General features: G+C 39.6%; 1 protein-coding gene across 9 annotated transcripts in view; it reads right to left on the bottom strand.

The window, feature by feature from the left end:
- Positions 1 to 252: 252 nt before the first annotated feature.
- The window catches only part of LOC141108356 (zinc finger protein 618-like), a 270,313-nt gene continuing 250,913 nt past the window's right edge, over positions 253 to 19,652 (bottom strand). For all 9 annotated transcript variants that reach the window (XM_073599896.1, XM_073599895.1, XM_073599897.1 and 6 more), the window contains one exon: positions 253 to 19,055. In XM_073599896.1, the coding sequence (XP_073455997.1) occupies positions 17,512 to 19,055 (1,544 nt within the window). In that variant the 3' untranslated portion in view covers positions 253 to 17,511. The remainder of the gene's footprint in view (positions 19,056 to 19,652) is intronic.

The raw sequence follows: 19,652 nt of genomic DNA, 5'->3' as shown, positions 1-19,652 counted from the left end.
ATCAGATAGCTGTACAATATAAAGCAGCACAAGAGTAAGTGACCATATGTCTGTGTGCAACCTGCAAACACAAAGCAATATTTAACATTGCAAATAGCAGCCAGGTACCAAAACTTGTCCTTTCCTTTACTCCCCCTTATGGACTCTTCTTGTCCCCTTTGTGGCTGAACACACTGCCAACTACCCACCCCAGTATATAGCAGTGTCCAAAAATTTTTTTTTTCCTTTAAGTGGTGGTGTTAACTAGGCACATAGTCTAAATTGAATTTTATTGAAAAACCATAAATACAACACAGACAAGAAAATCATCAAGCAACTGGGTCATTCTCACAGTTACAATATGTCTCCTATCTTGGCATCAGTTATCAGAAAATATTGTTGCATCAACAAGTAATAAGATTTTTCTTATTTTCTATAATTTCACCTTTTCTACATACCAAACTGCCACGCATTGGTTTGGAATCAATGACAAGATATATTTCCTTTTTTTTTTTTTTTTTTTTTTTTTTTTTAAAAACAGCAACAGACTGGTAAAACAGCAAACCATGTAAGTAATATATTTATATATATATTTTTTTACATATAACTTTGTCCAAGGTAAGTATATAGTTTTAATAACAAAAAGTTATTAAAAAAAAAAAAAATATAGAAACGCATAATGCTGGTTCACATCTAGGCACTGACTTGCAAGTGAAAACAATGCACTATCATCATTAAAAGTTAAATCAAGTCTCCATGCAGACAGTAGATGTGAACTAGCATTAGGATTGCATCTTTAAATATTGTAAGGTACAATTTGTGGGGTGGATTGTTGACAAGGGAGCTTCCACACTCAAACAGTAGTGCCTTGTGACAAAAGGAAAAAAAGCCTGTGATTTGTAGAAATTTAATAGAGACCTTTAAATATCCCAAAGCTAGTTTAGATTTTTAGCAACAGCCATAAACATTTTTATATATATATAAAATATTATTCTCCTAAATAGTCACAACTAGGTTGGACCATTTTGGAGCCCAATCAGACCTCCCTTAGTGGGAACTATTATTTCCCCTTGTGATTTTCCTGCAAAAACGCTGCCCTACGTGCGTTTGTTGTCCAAAAGAAGCTCCTGCTCCTTTTATGGGTGACAAGCTTAGCAGGAGCTGTAACTGTGCGTCTTGCCACGTGATTCTAGTGTTTGGAATCATGGCGATTATGCAAATTGGCTAATGTTTTTTTTTTTTTTGCATTTTTTTTTTCCTTTTATAGAGTATGGTTTCCCTGCCTGTATATCTTTACAGTGCACCTCATTGGGAGCCCCACAGCCCTTTCATAAAGTGTCTCTTATCTGCTCGGACAAAGTAGAATCCCTATTCATTAGTGTTATTTTCCATTTTATGAATGAGACTTCACAGAACTGGCCAGGAGCCTTTTTAGTAAGGAGGTTGTGTGGCTAACAACAAAGCACACAGTGAAGATTTGCAAAGAGAGGAGGCAGAATCAATAATTACCCCCTATAATTTTTACTAGACAGTGAGCTTCAATAAAGTGTCTGTTGAGCGGAGCAAGAAAATGAGGTGCTCACTTTAAACGCTTCAGCTCCGGAAGATTTTACCCCCTTCCTGACAAGAGCACTTTTTGCGATTCGGCACTGCGTTGCTTTAACTGACAATTACGCAGTCGTGTGACGTGGCTCTCAAACAAAATTGACGTCCTTTTTTTTCCCACAAATAGAGCTTTCTTTTGGTGGTATTTGATCGCCTCTGCGATTTTTATTTTTTGCGCTATAAACAAAGTAAGAGCAACAATTTTGAAAAAAAAGCATTATTTTTTACATTTTGCTATAATAAATATCCCCCCAAAAATATATAAAAAAAAAAACATTTTTTTCTCAGTTTAGGCCAATCGTATTCTTCTACATATTTTTGGTAAAAAAAAAAAAATCGCAATAAGCGTTTGGTTTGCGCAAAAGTTATAGTGTTTACAAAATAGGGGATAGTTTTATGGCATTTTTATTTATCTTTTTTTTTTTTTTACTAGTAATGGCGGCGATCAGCTTTTTTTTTTTTTTTTTTTTTTTTTTTATTTGTGACTGCGACGTTATGGCGGCCATTTTTGACACATTTTTGGGACTATTGTCATTTATACAGTGATCAGTGTGATTAAAAATGCACTGATTACTGTGTAAATGACACTGGCAGTGAAGGGGTTAAGTATGTCCTAGGGGAGTGATTTGAACTGTAGGGGGGATGGGCTGTGTGTCACTACGCTGATCTCTGCTCCCGATGACAGGGAGCTGTGATCAGTGACAGTGTCACTAGGCAGAAGGGGGAGATGCTGTTTATATTAGCATCTCCCCGTTCATCCTCTCTGTGAGGTGATCGCGGGTATCCCCGCGGCAATCGAGTCCGTGGGACCCGTGACCCGACTCACGGAGCTCCCGGCCGGCGCACACGCAATGGCATGGCGGGGAATTTAATTGGATGTACCTGTAAGTCCATTTGCCCAGCCGTGCCATTCTGCCGACGTACTGGTCAGGAAGTGGTTACATTAAAAAAAAAAAAAAAACTAATGTATTTCAGTATTAAATTACATTTTCAGTCTGATTTCTCAGCTTGGCACCTCAATATTATGCTTTTAAAATTTGAATGGAACCATCTGTGCACTGTAGTGTACTGCACTGGAGGAAAAAAGGTGTAGGTCTGTTAACCTGAATTGTTGTGTATTAAAGGCCCATTAAAAAATGCCCATGATCTGGCCCTGTAGGCAGGGTGAAACTCATTGGGGGGGGGGGGGTGGCCTGGATGGAGCCTGGGCTGAAGCGGTTTTATTCTCTACACACAGGTTGTGTAGTGATCTGCGGCTTATAGGATTTTACTCTTTGCCCATTAAAAATAAATTTGATACCTTACTACAATAGCATGAATCCAGCCTTATACTTTTTTTTTTTAATTTATATATATTTATTAATTTTATACAGTGCAACGTAACTAAACTGAGTTCAAGTGTTTAATGTAACATTCAAATTATTATTATTATTTTTTTTTTTTCACGAGAAATCTGAATGATGGTTAAATTTGGGGGCAGCAAGAGTAATTTATTTATACTTACCTCCAAGGATCCTCAGGAGCTGAGAACCTGGAGACACTGATATTCTCACTCTTGGTCCCTTAGCAAAAAAGAAGAGGCCCTCAATAAAAAGAAGCGTGGAGTGGCTGTTTCTCAATGAAAGGGCAACAGACCATCTATTACTCTAAACTTGTGCTAAAGAAAAAAAGACTTCATAGCAGATGAGTCAATTTTAAATTTCTAGACAACACTTTTCTCCCTTTTCTTGAATTACAAAATATTTATAGATTTATATCTCCCCCACACTAAAAAGTTATCTTTTTACTTTTCAACTCAAAGCATAAAATTATATTTATTCAGTAGTATGTATAACCTGGCTATCAAAAATACATTTACATACAAAAAAGTTAGGCGGTAAAATAGGATGAAGAAAAAATATAATCAAAATAATTTCAAATATGACAATATTTGGAATTCCCTGTTGCCAACTCCACACCACAGTTGCACAAAAAAGTAAATAAAAGGTAAATAGTGTTATAACAGCAGTGCAGTATTGCTCGTTTGGGAGATTGTTGATCTGCACCAGCAAAATACCAACATGTCTATTTCTAATGAGGTTTTTCGAGGAGAGAACATTTTTGCCTTAACATACAGTACATAGAGCCAGCATACAGCATGTCATAACTGTCTGTGCCACATAGGCAAAGGGCAACTTTTACAAAAATATTGTGTTACTAAAAAAATATAAATAAACACACTACTGGTATTAGGAAATTCTAAACACAAACCAGGAAAAGGATTAAGAAAATATTCATTGATACCTATAGAAAAACGGAGTCTAGAAAACCTACTTTGTGTGTATGTTCCTCTATAGACAGTTGTCCATTTTGGCCGAACACTTGTCATGAGAGCTCATGTGATATTGCCTTTGTTCCTGCCTATGCATGCAGAATCTGTACACAATCCTTACACATCCCCTACCTCCCACAAAAGGTATTTAACAGGAATTCCATCACACTTAGAATGGTAAGTTTTTGTGTTAAATTTTCAAAAATGTACAGGCTGGTTAAAAAAAAATATATATATATATATATATATATTTTTATTCAGCTTCCACCCACACTTTTTTAATTCTGATTTTTAATTCAACCACACGTTAGCCAAATATTTCCACACAGTGCAAAGTCAACAGTCGAAAAAAAAACCTCTATAACTGCAAAAGTTCCATTCCTCTTAAATCTCACGGATGGTCTTCTGTGGCCAGACAATTGTTAACGAATTGTGGCGTGTTTTAGCGCTTAGAAGAATTTTTATAATTTACGGTGTAATAAGTGGCTTTTATATTTACAGCACATGATCACTGTGAAAAATACTGAACAGCAGGGTTGTAATTTGAAAGTGGGAAAAAAATAAATTAAAATATGCCCATCTGCCAAAGAAGAATGGAAAGTAAAAAAAAGAGAAATAACCCCAGAGCTTTTGATGGAAGCAGATATAAACTGTTTCAGTGTCTCATTATTGCAAAAGGCCTCTAACCTCACACACTGCTTATCTGGCAATTAAAGTGGACGTGTTGCCTCAACACAATGGAAGTTGGTATTTTTTGGAGCTGGGCAATGTTTTAGGAAATGCAGAGTACAGCTTTATTTTTCACCACGGCATGAAATAAAACATATGGGGGGGTTATTTACTAAAGGAAAATCCACTTTGCACTGCAAGTGCACTTGAAAGTAAAGTCGCTGTAGATCTGAGGGGGACATGCAAGGACAATAAAAAACAGCATTTTAGCTTGCACATGATTGGATGATAAAATCAGCAGAGCTGCCACTCATTTCAGATCTACCACTCAGATTTAGAGCGACTGCACTTCCAAGTGCACTTTCAGTGCAAAGTGGATTTGCATTTCGTAAATAACCCCCATCATTCATCCTTGTTAAATGGGCCAGCTACTATATTTTGTTGGCTCACAACTGGCTACCTGAAAGCTGAACTCCAGGCAAATATAAAAAGACAAATAACTGCAGCTCTCTAAATCATGAATAATATCATTAAATGTATTCGTTTTTATACAATTAGTGTAAGTATTAGGATTTGACTTAGTATCAGTCTATTGCAGTCTTTGAAATAGCAGCACTTAGACTGGGAGAGTGAGAAGCAGCACAAGGAGCCTGTCCGTTGTGGTGAAGTACTTATGGGCTATCAAAGAAAATGCTGATAGGGGAATAAGACAGAGAAATGAGCACATCAGCTCATACTGATTCTGCTTTCATTGTCCATTCACAGGCTGGGGGAGGGACAAGACCTGTAATGCCCCATACACAAGATCAGATTTTCCGACAACAAATGTTGGATGTGAACTTGTTGGCTGGAAGTCCGACTGTGTGTATGTGCCATCGAACATTTGTTGTCGGACTTTCCACCTACTAATGTTGGCTAGCAAAATTCTCAAATTTTCCACCAACAAGACTTTGTCGTCGGAATTTCCGATCGTGTGTACACAAGTCCGACGCACAAAAGTTCACAAATGCTTGGAATCAAGCAGAAGGAGCCGCACTGGCTATTGAACTTCCTTTTTCTTGGCTCGTCGTACGTCTTGTATGTCACCGCGTTCCCACGTTCATAATTGTTGGCCAACATTTGTGTGACTGTGTGTATGCAAGACAAGTTGGAGCCAACAACCTTCAAACAAAATTCCACGGTTTTGTTGTTGGAAAGTCCGATCGTGTGTATGGGGCATTAGTGTTCCTGAACAACAGAGAAAGGGTCTCCTGCCCTGCAAAACAGTGTTGTGCTGTGTAAATCCTGTGACTGGATGGACTGAAATACAAATCAATAAGCAGGTAAAACAGACCTAATATGTATTTTATCTGCCTTTTTAGTTATCTGTCCGGAGTTTAGCTTTAACTGTGTAGGGAATGCATATCCCATACCCCAGATTTTAAAATTGCACACATAAATATGAAGACTACCCATGCTAAGCCTTGTCTGGAAATTCTAGTTGCCTGGCCATATTATTTTAATACTTTAAGACTGCCTTCACACTTCAACTCCCGGCTGTTAGCGCTAAAGCGACACTTGTTTTTGCTGCGCTTTTCGGACACTAGCGGGGCACTTTTAACCCCTGCTAGCGGCCGATAAAGGGGTTAAAAGCGCCCATGTTGCAGCACTTTGGAAGCGTTGCCCATTTATTTTAATGGGCAGGGTGTTTTGGAAACAGTGTATACAGCGCTCCCAAACCGCCCCAACGATGCTGCTTGCAGGACATTTCCTAACGTCCCGCAAGTGCACCGCCCCAGTGTGAAAAGTCACATTGAAATGAATGGGAGTCGGTTTTCAGACGTTATTTGGAGGCTATTTCTAGTGCTCAAAACCGCCTCCTTGTAAAACTGGCCTAAGGGCCGGTTCACATTGGTGCGATGCCAAACATCGCATGTGATTCACTCCACATTGCTGTGCAGAGCACATGTCTGTGCAATGCAAATTCAGCCATTTGGACCAAACTTGTGCAGGATCCGCACCACAGTCTAATTGCACGGGTGTTCACATCCATGCAACCTGATTCCTGTCCGAATTCACAGTTCACACTGCGATCTGATCCAGGGGTGTCATTAACTTTGTATTGACACCCGCAGCAGTTCGCATAGGGCAGTGTGAACTGCCGGCGATTCAAGTGAGATGCGCAGGGTTTCCCACATTGCACCAGTGTGAACCGAGCGTAAAGGTGATGTGCTTGTTTGGTTCAGTGACTCAAAATTAAGGTTTGTACACGCGGGCCAAATATCAGCCAGTTCAATAGAAACAGGCTGACATTCGGCCGGGGTGTACGGCAGCCGGGCCGGCTTCTGTCATAGGGGGCATGACTAAAAAAGGTCTGCCGATCGGCCAATGGCTGAGAGCGCTGACTGTAATGTTTTGGTGGGAGGGCCGTCCCCTGTCAGAACACAATAGCATAGCAGGGGGTAGATCACTGTACTAACATTGTATAGTTAGTACAGTGGCTCCTCCCGAAAAAAAAAGTATTGTAAACGAGTGGATTAGCATGACCCCCCCCCCAAATTAAATTCTTTCAGTTCATTTTCAACTTTACCTCTTTTTATACACTCCCTCTCCCCCAGTTGCTTATTTATCTTTTTACCACTTTAAAATACCTATTCATTTCTAGCCCAGTTGTGAGCGACATAGCCCTGGTCTTCTGCAGTCTCCTGGGATATCACACATCTCAGAAGGCTGTAAGTGCCAAACTCATGAGATTTCATGGCAGGATAGATGACATTTATGGAAGAACGAGATTCAAGTTGTATTACAGTGGCAGGCTACAATCAGAAAGAAGAAGGCCAGACAGAGCCAAGCAGTTTAGAATGTGACAATGAGATCTATTGCAGACAAAGCGGCGCAATCTTGCGGCATGACACCAGGGGGCCAGCTGTTAAAACCAGGAAGTGATAGCCAGACCCTAAATACAAGATGGTGGTGCGGAATAGCACTAGTGCAGCAAAAACAAAGAATTTCACAGACCTGTAAGTTTATCATCATATATTAACACTTATTGCTGTGGTTAAATGTAATGGTTAAATACAGGTTTAAAGCAGGGAGAGCCTTATGGTCTGGAAACACTACTACAGTAAAACCTTGGTTTGAGAGCGTTTTGCAAGACAAGCAAAATGTTTTAAAAATTTTGCCTTGATATACAAGCAATGTCTTGATATAAGAGTAGCGTCATGTCACAACTGAGTATAAAAAAGAAGAGAGGAGCCTCTAAGTGTAGCAATATGGTTACATTTAATGAAGGTACAATATTTAGCAACTTATTGCTACGCTTAGAGGTGCCTCTCTTCTCTTTTATACCCTGTAAAAAAAAAAAATGCTTTGATATACAAGTGCTTTGGATTACAAGCATGTTTCTGGAACAAATTTTGCTCGCAAACCAAGGTTTTACTGTATTTAAATTTGAATCTCACTCCTGCATAAACGTCAGAGCAGCTGTTATCTATGCAGACATGAACTCTCACGAGTTTTTGGCACTCATGACCTTGCAGCTTTCTGGGATCTGTTAAACTAAAGCTGTCAGGCTACTAGTGCTGAAGATCCACCTGATTCTCTAAAGTTATACTCCAGGTATTTCATTTACCTACATTTGAAGGGGCCATTCAGGGCTGGTATGAAATAGTCGTTAAAAAAACCTATCTTAAAGAATATAGCACAACAGGTGCTTTGTGATATTGCTAGTCTTTGATGGACCACATGGCAAAACCATGGTTCTACTTACTGATGAAGGTATTTCTGAGAATCTTCCAGGACAGCTACTTGAGATTGATTGGCTTCACCTTCAACAGGAAACACAAACCAGAAAAGGATTAAAAAGCCCCTTCCTCCGCCTCAGTTCTGTGTAAAGAACCTCCACCAATGTACATAAGGGGGGGGGGGGGGTTAGGTAAAAATACAATAATTTAAACAGCATCACTTTAAGCTAAAAACATTTGGGTTAAAATATGAATACTGTCCTGGAAGATTCTCAGAAATAATGTTACCGTTAAGTGTAACCATAGTTTTCCCAAATCATCTTCCAGGACAGCTATTTGAGAGCACAAACAAGTAAACATACCTCAAGGGGATGGGGCAATGCCTGCAACGCCTTCCTTCCAAAGAAGTCATCATATGGCTAAACAACATTTCCACATGGTAGTGCTTCATGTCCTCTTTGCTAATGATATGGCCATGACCTTGTGGAGTGAGCTCTCAGTCTAGCAAGTGGTAAATGACCAGAACTGATGTATGCTGATATAATAGTGCCTCTAATCCATCAGCTCATGGAAATCTAGGAGGCATTGAGCCTTTAGATGGGACTACCAATGGGGCTAGAAGTTTGGCAAAAGATTTACCTACGTAATGTCTAGAAAAAAGCCAAAGGGTCACCACCTGTACTCAAAGGGTACTGGGCAACAAACCATATTTTTTTTTTAACTCCTTCCTTGAGAAAATTCCGAACTGTAGGAATTAAATATGAATGTATGCTAAATCTTTTTTGTCAGGAATAAAGCACCTTCCATACTTAGTTGTAAAGTGAGTACCAAGAAACTATACACCTAAGGAAAAGGGTGTTATTGCCCTTTCTGAACACTCTTTTTTTTCAAAAATCGTCCCCCAGGCCATCAGGCAGAAGAGCAGAGAAACCAAATGGAACACTGGTCTCATGACAGTTCTGTAGAATCCAGGGGCCGGGGCAGGAAACATGACTGCCAGAGACATCAGAGCTAAGAACTGGCTTCTTCTTGAGCCCATTGAGCTATCAAAACTACCTCTGCTAGGTCCTGGATGACATTACTGAACACTAGGAGTAGCAAGGATATTGACAAAGCAAACCCCAACTTGAACCCTCCCTTAAATGGCATAATAAACCTTCCTACCTGCCCCTTGTGTTTTTACCTGCAGGTTGAATATTGACTATACAGATTAATTGTGTCATTTGTTGGTATTGACAGTCTATAGTAAAATAAATCTTCATAATCTAATGTCCAAGGTTTCTGTTGGTTTAAAACATAAGGAGTGCCACAGGTTAATGCATGACCTCTCTATGTAGGATAAAGACTGACACCTATAAAGAAACTACACCTCCCAAAAACCCTAGGACTCTCAGTCTAGTGTAATTGCAAGTGAAAGAAATTAACAGAGCTTACCATGATGGCAGAGATGTGTTTGTTTTTTTTTATAAAACATTTGTGATGCACACAGAGAAATGGCAAGGCATGCCTGTGGCCCAAAACAAGAAGTTGCCTGTTTGTTAGGTGGATCCAGTCAGTCATGACACTACAACCTGCAGCCACTAAATGTGCATCCACCATTACAAGACAAGGCAAACAAAAGGACAATTGAAAGTGTACAATCCAAGCACATCAGTTTGATGAAAGCATTTCCTCACACATGGACCTATAAGCATGATACATTTCTCATACGAAAACTTGCTATTTGAACCAGAAAGCTTAATTTGTATAACCTCCACATTCTTAATGGGATAGACCTCCTAACAAAAATTAGCCGTAGAAAAGGCTTGCTCAAAGCCCAGTAACCCAAACCAACAATTACAAAGTACTTAGTATAGGCTTACCTTGGGAAGTACAGCTCTGAGAGTAGAGGTAGACCCTAATCTAGCCTGCCCGGGCATCTTCATTGCTCCTTGATGGCTTACCATGTTGCTCCATTTGGAGGGCTTCTTTAGCAGGCTTGCTGTGTGGATCTTGCATGCAGCCTAGGAACACAGCAGTATGTCCTCCACTCCTGCAGCTTGTATCTGGGGCTAAAACGAGCTGGTGCCATCTTGGTCCTCCTCGACCTAACATACAGGGGTCCTGCTGGGAAAATGTGGGAGGGCCGATAGCCAGTAGTGCCATTACCGCATTAGATGAAACAGGCCAAAAAGCATTAGGCTGCTGGAGTTGCCTGCATTCGTTGAGCAGTAAGGTCCAGCAAATGTCTTAAAGGAAAAAACCTCAGGCGAGTAACTAAATCAGGAACACTGGCATACTAAGACTTCGCCACCTGAGGGGGACATGACAACCACAATTATCAGGGCCAGGGGAAACAAAATGATATATATATATATATATAATTTTTTTTTTTTAAATAAAGTAGTGATACTGTAATCTCCTCCCCTTCCTCAGCAGCACTTACGCTCCCTGTAGCTCCCTATGCTGCTCTTTGTTCTGCAGCTTAATAAAATTACCCAATAATGGAAGAGCACATGATTTAGGCAGGCCATACAGACAGTGTTGACAGGGGAAACAGCAATTGTCTTCTCCCAGTGAGGGCGGGCAGGGGAAGCCATCCCCGCCTGGAGAATACAGAGATTATAATCGCAAGAGAATCTGGCAGGCTGGTTGTACCCAAGTTGATCAATTGATCAACTTGATACATTTATTCTGTCCATTAACAGTTCAAATCTCAGAGATTCGAACCATGTATAGCTAGCCTTACACGTGATCAGTCCATGTAACAGCACTGGACTGATCACCGTAGTCCTGTAAGCTACAACTTCACCAACTTATATCACAGGGTTGTCTCTCCTGCTTCTCGGTTGGCAAGGGAGAAAAAAGGTGAATATAAGCTGCTGAGCGGTGTGTGCAAATGACCCTTTTTCTTTGCCCAGCATGGGAAAAACACATGAATTTTAACACTAGAAACGGTCATAAAACAGGGCTAAAAGGCAATAAACCAGAGTAAAAGAATCCAACAATTAACGCAGACATAGGCTGGCCATTTGTGCCAGAACCTCTATATAGTTCACCAGGATCAAAAACTGGAGACATCAGAGACACTGCCTGTCTAACATACAAGAAAGTTAACTTTAGATTCATGATGTACTAGGCTTCAGCAAACCAACAGGCTGAATTCACGCATAAAATACTTCGGCCTAAAAAATGTTTGCCAAAACAAAAACATCATGGTCAAAACCACAAAAAAAACAACCGCAGATGGGAGAGAGGGGTTATTTTAAAGGCTTTCTAGTTTGTGTTTCCCGTTGAAGGCAGAGCCAATCATCTCTCAAGTAACTGTCCTGGAAAATAAATTGAGAAAAGGGTTCTTCCACTGGCTTTAAGTGGGGCCCATTTAAATTATGGAACCAAATCTCCCTCCTACACCAATCAGTTGCTATATAGCAGCCTATGAGGAACTAAGTCTGCAGCATTACTAGGCACTTCTCTGCTTCCTCCAGCATGTTGCAATCATGCCACAGAGCCTCACTTACTTTGTCGGTTTCCATAACTGGTTTGTATAGCAGACCGTAAAAGCCAAACAACTTCAGCAGTGTTTGAGCAGCCTGAAACAGCTGAAGGCAAAGAACCTTGGGAGGCACCATTTCAGCCTGAAAATTTGAGTTTCCCCACTTAAAATCACCTTTAAGGTGGGCTGACCAAAATCTAGGTATCATGGGCAATGTGGTTAAATATGAATAGATAGTGCCTAATGTTTGAGTTTTTCCAATTACTGTTGATAGAAGAAGTGTTTGGCTCATAAAACTTTCTGGCTCCTAGATTTGTCTGGCTTCTGAATTCTTTTTAAATTTAAAACACCAACTTATGCTAGATCTGTCTTGTACCAAAACATGGTTCTGCAATTGCCAATTTGCCCTGTCAGCTCACAGACTGATTTTTACCATGCTACCAAGCGGCCATTTGTAAAAAGCCTACAATCTTTCTGCTTGGTTGCATGTTTAAAGCAAATATAGCTTGGTCACACACCTATGCTGCTGCAGGCAGGCAGGCCTACAAAACTGCATACTTTGGCTGTCCCATCGATTAAAACCTCTTTCCACTGATGCATGGAGTCTTGGCAGGTGCATGCCACATGGACAGTATAGTTGTTCGTGGCTTTTCCCCAATTCCACCCACAAAAAAAACACTTATGCGTGGCTGTCCAATTGCTTAGCTGCAAGGACTGCCGAGACAAGCAGTCAGCTCACAATAAGAATCCGTTCGACTGTAAAATACTGTCATAGGTTGGCATTTTTTTAATTTCAAAAGCAGTTCATGCAAATTAATAAACCCATTAAGTTAATAAAACCAATAATCTACACTTAAGTTTAGTTTGTCTCTACACATTTCCTGTTACTGCTTGATACCTATAGGATTCTTTTTTTTTTTTTTTTTTAAAGAAGCCCGGAATTAAACTTTAAATGTTAAGCCAAGTTTTTTTTTTTTGTGGTTGTTCTGTGGTCTGTCCCACATTGGAGAGTCCTCTAACTCAGTGACATCTGCCAACAGGGAAAAGTGGGATAAAATCTCTCCAAAATGGACACAGCAATAAAAACCTGATGGGTGCGCTAACATTTGCCCACTTTGCCTAAGTAAAAAACAAATTTCTAACGCCGTGAAGATTTCCTTTGGGAAAAGTTCCCTTCACTTCCGCCAGCAATGACATTTAGAATCAGGGCAGGAAGTGAAGGAAAATCTCCTTAATTTGGACAGAGATTAGCAATTAAAACCTGAGTTTTTACCCCCCTCCCATGCCCAAAAAAAAAAAATTTAATGTGTGTATATATATATATATATATATATATATATATATATATTTATTTATTTATACACAGTGCCCCCATTTTCAGGGGCTCAAATGTAATTAGACAAATGAATATAATCATAAATAAAATGTTCATTAAAATTTTGTTGAGAATCCTTTGCTGGCAATTACTGCCTGAAGTCTGGAACCCATGGACATTCCCAAAGACTGGGTTTCCTCCTTTCTGATGCTTTGCCAGGCTCTAACTGCAGCAGTTTTCAGTTGTTCTTTGTGAGCCTTTCTGTTTTTAGCTATGCCTTCAGCAAATGAAATGCATGCTCAATTGGGTTGAAATCAGGTAATTGACTCTGCCATTGCAGAATATTCCACTTCTTTTCCTTCAAAAGCTCCTGGGTTGCTTTTGCAGTGTGTTTTGGATCATTGTCCATCTGTAGTGTGAAGCGCTGTCCAATCAACTTTGCTGCATTTGGCTGAATCTGGGCTGACAGTTTATCTCTAAACACTGCTGAATTCATCCGGCTGCTTCTGTCTTCTGTTACATCATCAATAAAAACCAACGACCCAGTGCCACTGGAAGCCATGCATGCCCATGCCATCACACTGCCTCCGCCACATTTTACAGATGACGTGGTGTGCCTTGGCTCATGCGCTATTCCAAGCCTTCTCCACATTTTTTACTTCCTGTCATTCTGGTACAGATTAATCTTAGTTTCATCTGGCTTTTTTAGATGTTTTTTGGCAAAATCTAATCTGGCTTTTCTATTCTTCGGGCTTATGAATGGTTTGCACCTTGTGGTGAACCCTCTGTATTTGCTCTCGTGAAGTCTTCTCTTGATTGTAGACTTTGACAATGATACACCCACCTCCTGGAGAGTGTCCTTCAATTGTCTGGATGTTGTAAATAGTTTTTTCTTTACCATAGAGAGGATCCTGCGATCATCCACCACTGTTGTCTTATGTGGACGTCCAGGCCTTTTTATGTTGCTGAGCTCTCCAGTGCATTCTTCTTTCCTCAGAAAGTACCAAACTGTTGATTTGGCCACTCCTAATGTTGCTGCTATCTCTCTGATGGATTTGTTTCGTTTTTGAAGCCTTAGTTCAAAAGCGACAGCATGGACAGCTCCTTTGAACACATGATGTAGGTTCACAGCAATAGATTCCAAGTGCAAATACCACACTCCAGACCCTTTACCTGCTTAATTGATGCAGAAATAACAAATGAGTAGCCCACCCCTGGCCTTGAAGCGGCTTTTTGATTCAATTGTCCAACTACTTTTGGCCCCTTGAAAAAGGGGGGTGGCTATTCTTAAGAGCTGTGTTTCTAAAAACTCTTCCTCCAATTTGGATGTACATACCCTCAAATTATGCACTTTCAGCCCATATCCATTATATAACTAAGGCTTGAATATGTTTTGGTAAATACCTGAAAAAAACTAAAATTGTGCCTGTGTCCAAATATATATGGACCTAACTGTGTGTACATATATATATATATATATATATATATATATATATATATATATATATATATATATATATATATATACACATATTAATTATTAAAGCAGTGATGCTGTAATCTCCTCCCTTTCACAGCAGCACTTACACTCCCTGTAGCTCCCTATGCTGCTCTTTGTACTGCAGCTTAGAAGGAAAAAAAATGACCCAATAATGGAAGAGCATGTGACTTAGGCAGGCCATACAGACAGTGTTGACAGGGGAAACAGCAATTGTCTTCTCACAGCGAGGGCGGGCAGGGGAAGGTTGTACCCAAGTTGATTGATTGATCAACTTGATACATTTATTCTGCCCATTAACGGTTCAAATCTCAGAGATTCAAACCATGTATGGCTGGCCTTACATGTGATTAGTCCATGTAACAGCACTGGACTGATCACCGTAGTCCTGTAAGCTACAACTTCACCAACTCGTACCACAGGGTTGTCTCTCCTGCTTCTGGGTTGGCAAGGGAGCAAAAAAGGTGAATATGAGCTGCTGAGAGGTGTGTGAAAATGACCCTTTTGCTTTGCCCAGCATGGGGAAAACACATAAATTTTAACACTAGAAACAGGTCATAAAACAGGGCTAAAAGGCAATTAACCAGAGTAAAAGAATCCAACAATTAACGCAGACATAGGCTGGCCATTTGTGCCAGAACCTCTATATAGTTCACCAGGATCAAAAACTGGAGACATATAGACACTGCCTGTCTAACATACAAGAAAGTTACCTTTAGATTAACGAGGTACTAGGCTTTAGCAAACCAAGAGGCTGAATTCACACATAAAATACTTTTGGCCTAAAAAACATTTGCCAAAACAGTGCGCATGTAATAAATTCTATATAACAACCATTAAAAATGAGGTAAATATCAGTTTTAACAGTGTTTTTTTCTGGAGAAATGATATCAATGCAAATAATAAAACAGAAGGAAAAGATCGAAAAGGATGCTCTACAAAAAGCTTAATTCTGCTCAATGTCATATCCTCATAAGAAAAACGCCATACCCTTTGGTTACACATACCTTAAAGAAGCTTTGGTTCCAATACAAAACTATGTTTGTCAGATAAATAAATTTGGTTCAAAACAGCTCCAAAATTACCTTGGGTGGTAAAAACAAGCATTATGGAGGAATCATAAAATAGATGGGTATCATAGAGCCGGCCTTATTAAAAAATAGTTCATTTAAATTCAGTGAGACAGATCTTAAAGTACTGCAAAATACAGAAGTTTGTCAAGCTAGGCCAAAGACCAAAAACCTCCAGCATCTGCACACTGTGGCCCAAATTTGTTGGCTAAAGAACCACTTGTCTACAAGCACAGACCACTGATTGTGGTCTGCACCAAACTTTGAGACTTAACAGCTATTACTTTGCTAACAACCAAGAACTTCGCTGGGTTCCTTCTTGACCTGATGAGACAGTCGCTCCTTAAAGTAAATGCATACTCATGAACATTAGCTCTGTCACAAAATGGCTGCCAAATGTTCTTTAAAAGGTGATTTTGAAAAGCATTATATAAAGTCTTCTAAGGTTTTTAGCTAAAGAAATATATGTGAATGTGACCAGTATATAATCTTATGACAATGTCCTAATGTTTGAATCAAAAATTGCTTCTATGTTTAATTGAAAAAAATAGATATGTACATGGGGCAGCCATGTTTGTTCAATAAATATGCAGGCTGTGCTTCCTTAGACAGTGCTTGTCTTTTACTGTTCACCTCTGTTCAACTATACAAATATAGAAGAGCAAGAATGTGGAAGGTATGGTCCACAATTACTTACAGGCAAATTTACAATAATGTGTAATTGTCAAAATGCGCTAGGATTTAAAAACTGTGAAATTAAGCATGTCAAAATCCCTTTTTAGCATTAAAGTAATTTTGGGGACAAAAATGTATAACTAGCTTCTGTTATCAATGCCTCCAACCTGTTTATGTATGAAAACATATTCATACACAAGGTGATCTTAGGTAAACTCGGTCATGAGTCAACAAAAAACAGGTTTCTACTTTAAAAACAAACCTCTCAAGCAAACTGTATTATAAATTGTTACAACCTTACAAAAAAAAAAACCTAACCTCCAAACACCAGAGGACACCAAGGCCCCACCTAAGTGTGCATGGCTCACTGTGCTGCAAAACCAGTCGTGCTACAGATACGATGAAAAACATCATATTGTGCCAGAAGCTGCGTGTACATTCGTGGTCACTGCCTGTATTTCTCAATGGTTACGATCTTTTCCATTCATAAATTAGCAACAACAAAAACATTTATGTGCTTCAGATAAAAACAAATTTTAACACCAAACCAATAAAATGAGTTAGGACAGTTGAGTTAACATACAGTAGTCTACAGAATGAACCATCTATTATAAAAAATAAAAAAAAGTATAATCATTTTCCATCATACTTTATACTAAGTGTAGTCCTAAAAGATTCTTCAAACAACAAAAAATGGGATCAGAGATAAATGTAAAAAAATAACTGCAGATAAAACACTGTATTTAAATCCCAAACCATTAACTTGAGCCAACCTGCCTCCCTTAAACTTTTTTTCCCCAATAAAATGTGTTGATGTTTTATATGATGTCTTCTCAAGCTAGCCAAAGGTCCTGAAATACCCTGAAATAAATACTTATTGGATGTAGAGAAAAAGTCATTTGTGTAGAAATTAATTTCAAGTGACTTTGGAAGTCAGCTGCCTGTAGCTTTTAAAGGTCACCATTGTTTTGCCTCTTAACACGTTCACCAAATGTCCAAAAACATTCCGTGTTCTGTCTCTTTATAGTATATATATATTAAAAAAACAAACACAAAAAGCACTTGGTTCCTAGCGTTTCCATTTTTTGAGGTCCACAGTGTTTTAACGCGAGTTCCTTAGTCATCCACTTTTAATATTTTGGAACAGTGTTTTTGTTTAACATAAGTTTTTTTTTTTTATCCCAATAAGGGTTTAAAGCATATTAGATTTAAGAAACATGACTTTATTTATGTCTTCTGGGCTAAGGAGTCTCCGTCTTTTAATAAGCATGGTCTGTTCACACATATTTACGCACTCACTTCGTGCCCCAACAGCTGGAACAGCCAACAACCAGAAAGCGAGCTTGGAAAGTCTTGTGTGTTTTTGGGTTACAGATGACCAAAAATGGAAAAGGTCAGGGGTCACTTGAAAAAGAGGCTCCTGCAAATAGTCATAGACTTCATTCTTCCCCATTCGGTCATCATCCTGAACTTTGGTTGACTCTGAAGATTGTCTAGCTTTTTTAGGAGGAACCACAAACTCTATCTCTTCTACTCCATCCCTGACCTCGTTAATTAATTCACAGACTTTAGTAATGATTTCCTCGTGTTGGTATGGTGGCACAGGCCGCAGTTTCTGTTGAGGGTCCAGAATCATGGCAACTTTGTGTGCAGACTCAACCTTGAAGTTCTCCTTCAAAGCTTCGAGAAAGAGGTGGCACAGTTTGCTGATGACCCCTGCGTCATTTGCTTTTGAGGTGAAGAGCTTCTCCAACCTAACATAGGTAGGCAGCACAAGCTGTAGGGTTGGCTTACGCTCATTGCTAAGGTCAATGACAGCTTGTTTCACAGGGGAAAGTATGGCGGCTAAATTGCTCAGTAGATGCTTGTTCAGGTTTTGGATAATGTTCAACTTTTTTGCCCGGCTGTAAAATTCACAGATCTGCTCATACCGTTCATGAACGAGCAAAAGGGAGTCAGTCACAGAATTCCAACAAGGAGGGGGGGAGCTTTCCTCAAGGGAGCCAAATGTCTCTTTAACTATACCAGCAGTCCCAGCCAGCTCTTCTGTGACATTCAAAAGCTCTATGACCTCATGCATATTACGGGCCTGCAAGGTGCGTTTGTTCAAAACACTTTGTACCACAGAGTTTAAAGAACATGCAGAGCAACGTAGGCAAGTCCCAACCTTGGAGAAAGCTGAAGAATTTACTTTGCAATCAGTGACATAAACAGTCCTGATTTCTGACATGACAAACTCGGAGAGTACATTTTGTACCCACTGGTGGATAAACTCCCCACTGTCTTTGCCGTCTATGTCTTTAATTCCCAAGACATAACGTTTTATCTGATTCCCTTCTGCTTGATATGCAGTGAGCACGTAGCAAGAGTCGGAACCAATGCTCTGTGAGTGGCAAGTCACCCCAATCCCTAAGCAGATGTTTCCCCCTAGAGCACAGGTCACTTTTACTTTCACTTGGTTGTACATTCGTGGTAAATGTTTCATGGCCAGGTTGTTCATATTTCCCAGGATTTCATTTACAGAAAATGTTCCGTAGCGAGCTCCAGTGTCAACGAGTGTTTGTGCCAGCTTGAAGAAGTCTTTCCCGTTGAGAACGCTCAAGGCTCCAAGGTCAGCACACATTACTCTCAGAAGCCGCTCAGCAATATGCTGACGCTCCTTTTCAGGGAGCGAATTATTGATAGGTGCTGCAGGTGTAGTAACAGGAGGCGTTGTTGTTGTTGTTGTTGTTGGTTCTGCAGGTGAAACAACAAAAAATAAACATATTACAAAAAGAAATTCTCTTTTCAACCAAATCAGTGAGCTACTAATGCTATCTAACAAACAATGCAAGTATACACACATTCAGAAAGTTCACTCAGTTTATATTAAACTGGGTTTTGTTTAATCACTTTGATTAGAATCCAGAGAGTACCTCACAGGTTTACTTAATTTGTACGTCCCAAAGCCTTTGCAGCTTCCTATATCACCAAAGTCAGGTTTGTATCTAATTGGTGGCTGTAAGAAAACATCTTGGTACTGAAAAGCAGGAACTTTCAGAGCAGCAGATAACAAAGAGGAGTGTGATGGACTGGTGCACTACAGTAATCCCAAAACTAGAAACTGAAGCAGGGATCTGGTAAAATAGGTATCTCAAAGGCAATATATTCAGTTACCAGGTGTCTGAGGATCAAAGGCACCACATCCCACCAGATATATTCAGGAGAGTGTATGTACAAAAAAACAGGGTTTTTAAGGTTTTTAAGGGGTTTGTTACCCCAACACTTAATATTCCTGATATGTGGCTGCTGTACCATGTACTTGTATGAGAAAGTGTCCTGTTGTCTTTGTAT

The sequence above is a fragment of the Aquarana catesbeiana genome, linkage group LG09 (assembly GCF_042186555.1).
Source record: "Aquarana catesbeiana isolate 2022-GZ linkage group LG09, ASM4218655v1, whole genome shotgun sequence".
In the NCBI taxonomy this organism is placed as follows: Eukaryota; Metazoa; Chordata; class Amphibia; order Anura; family Ranidae; genus Aquarana; species Aquarana catesbeiana.
The sequence above is the reverse complement of the archived record's forward strand: the minus strand, read 5'-3'. Positions and strand labels throughout refer to the sequence as shown.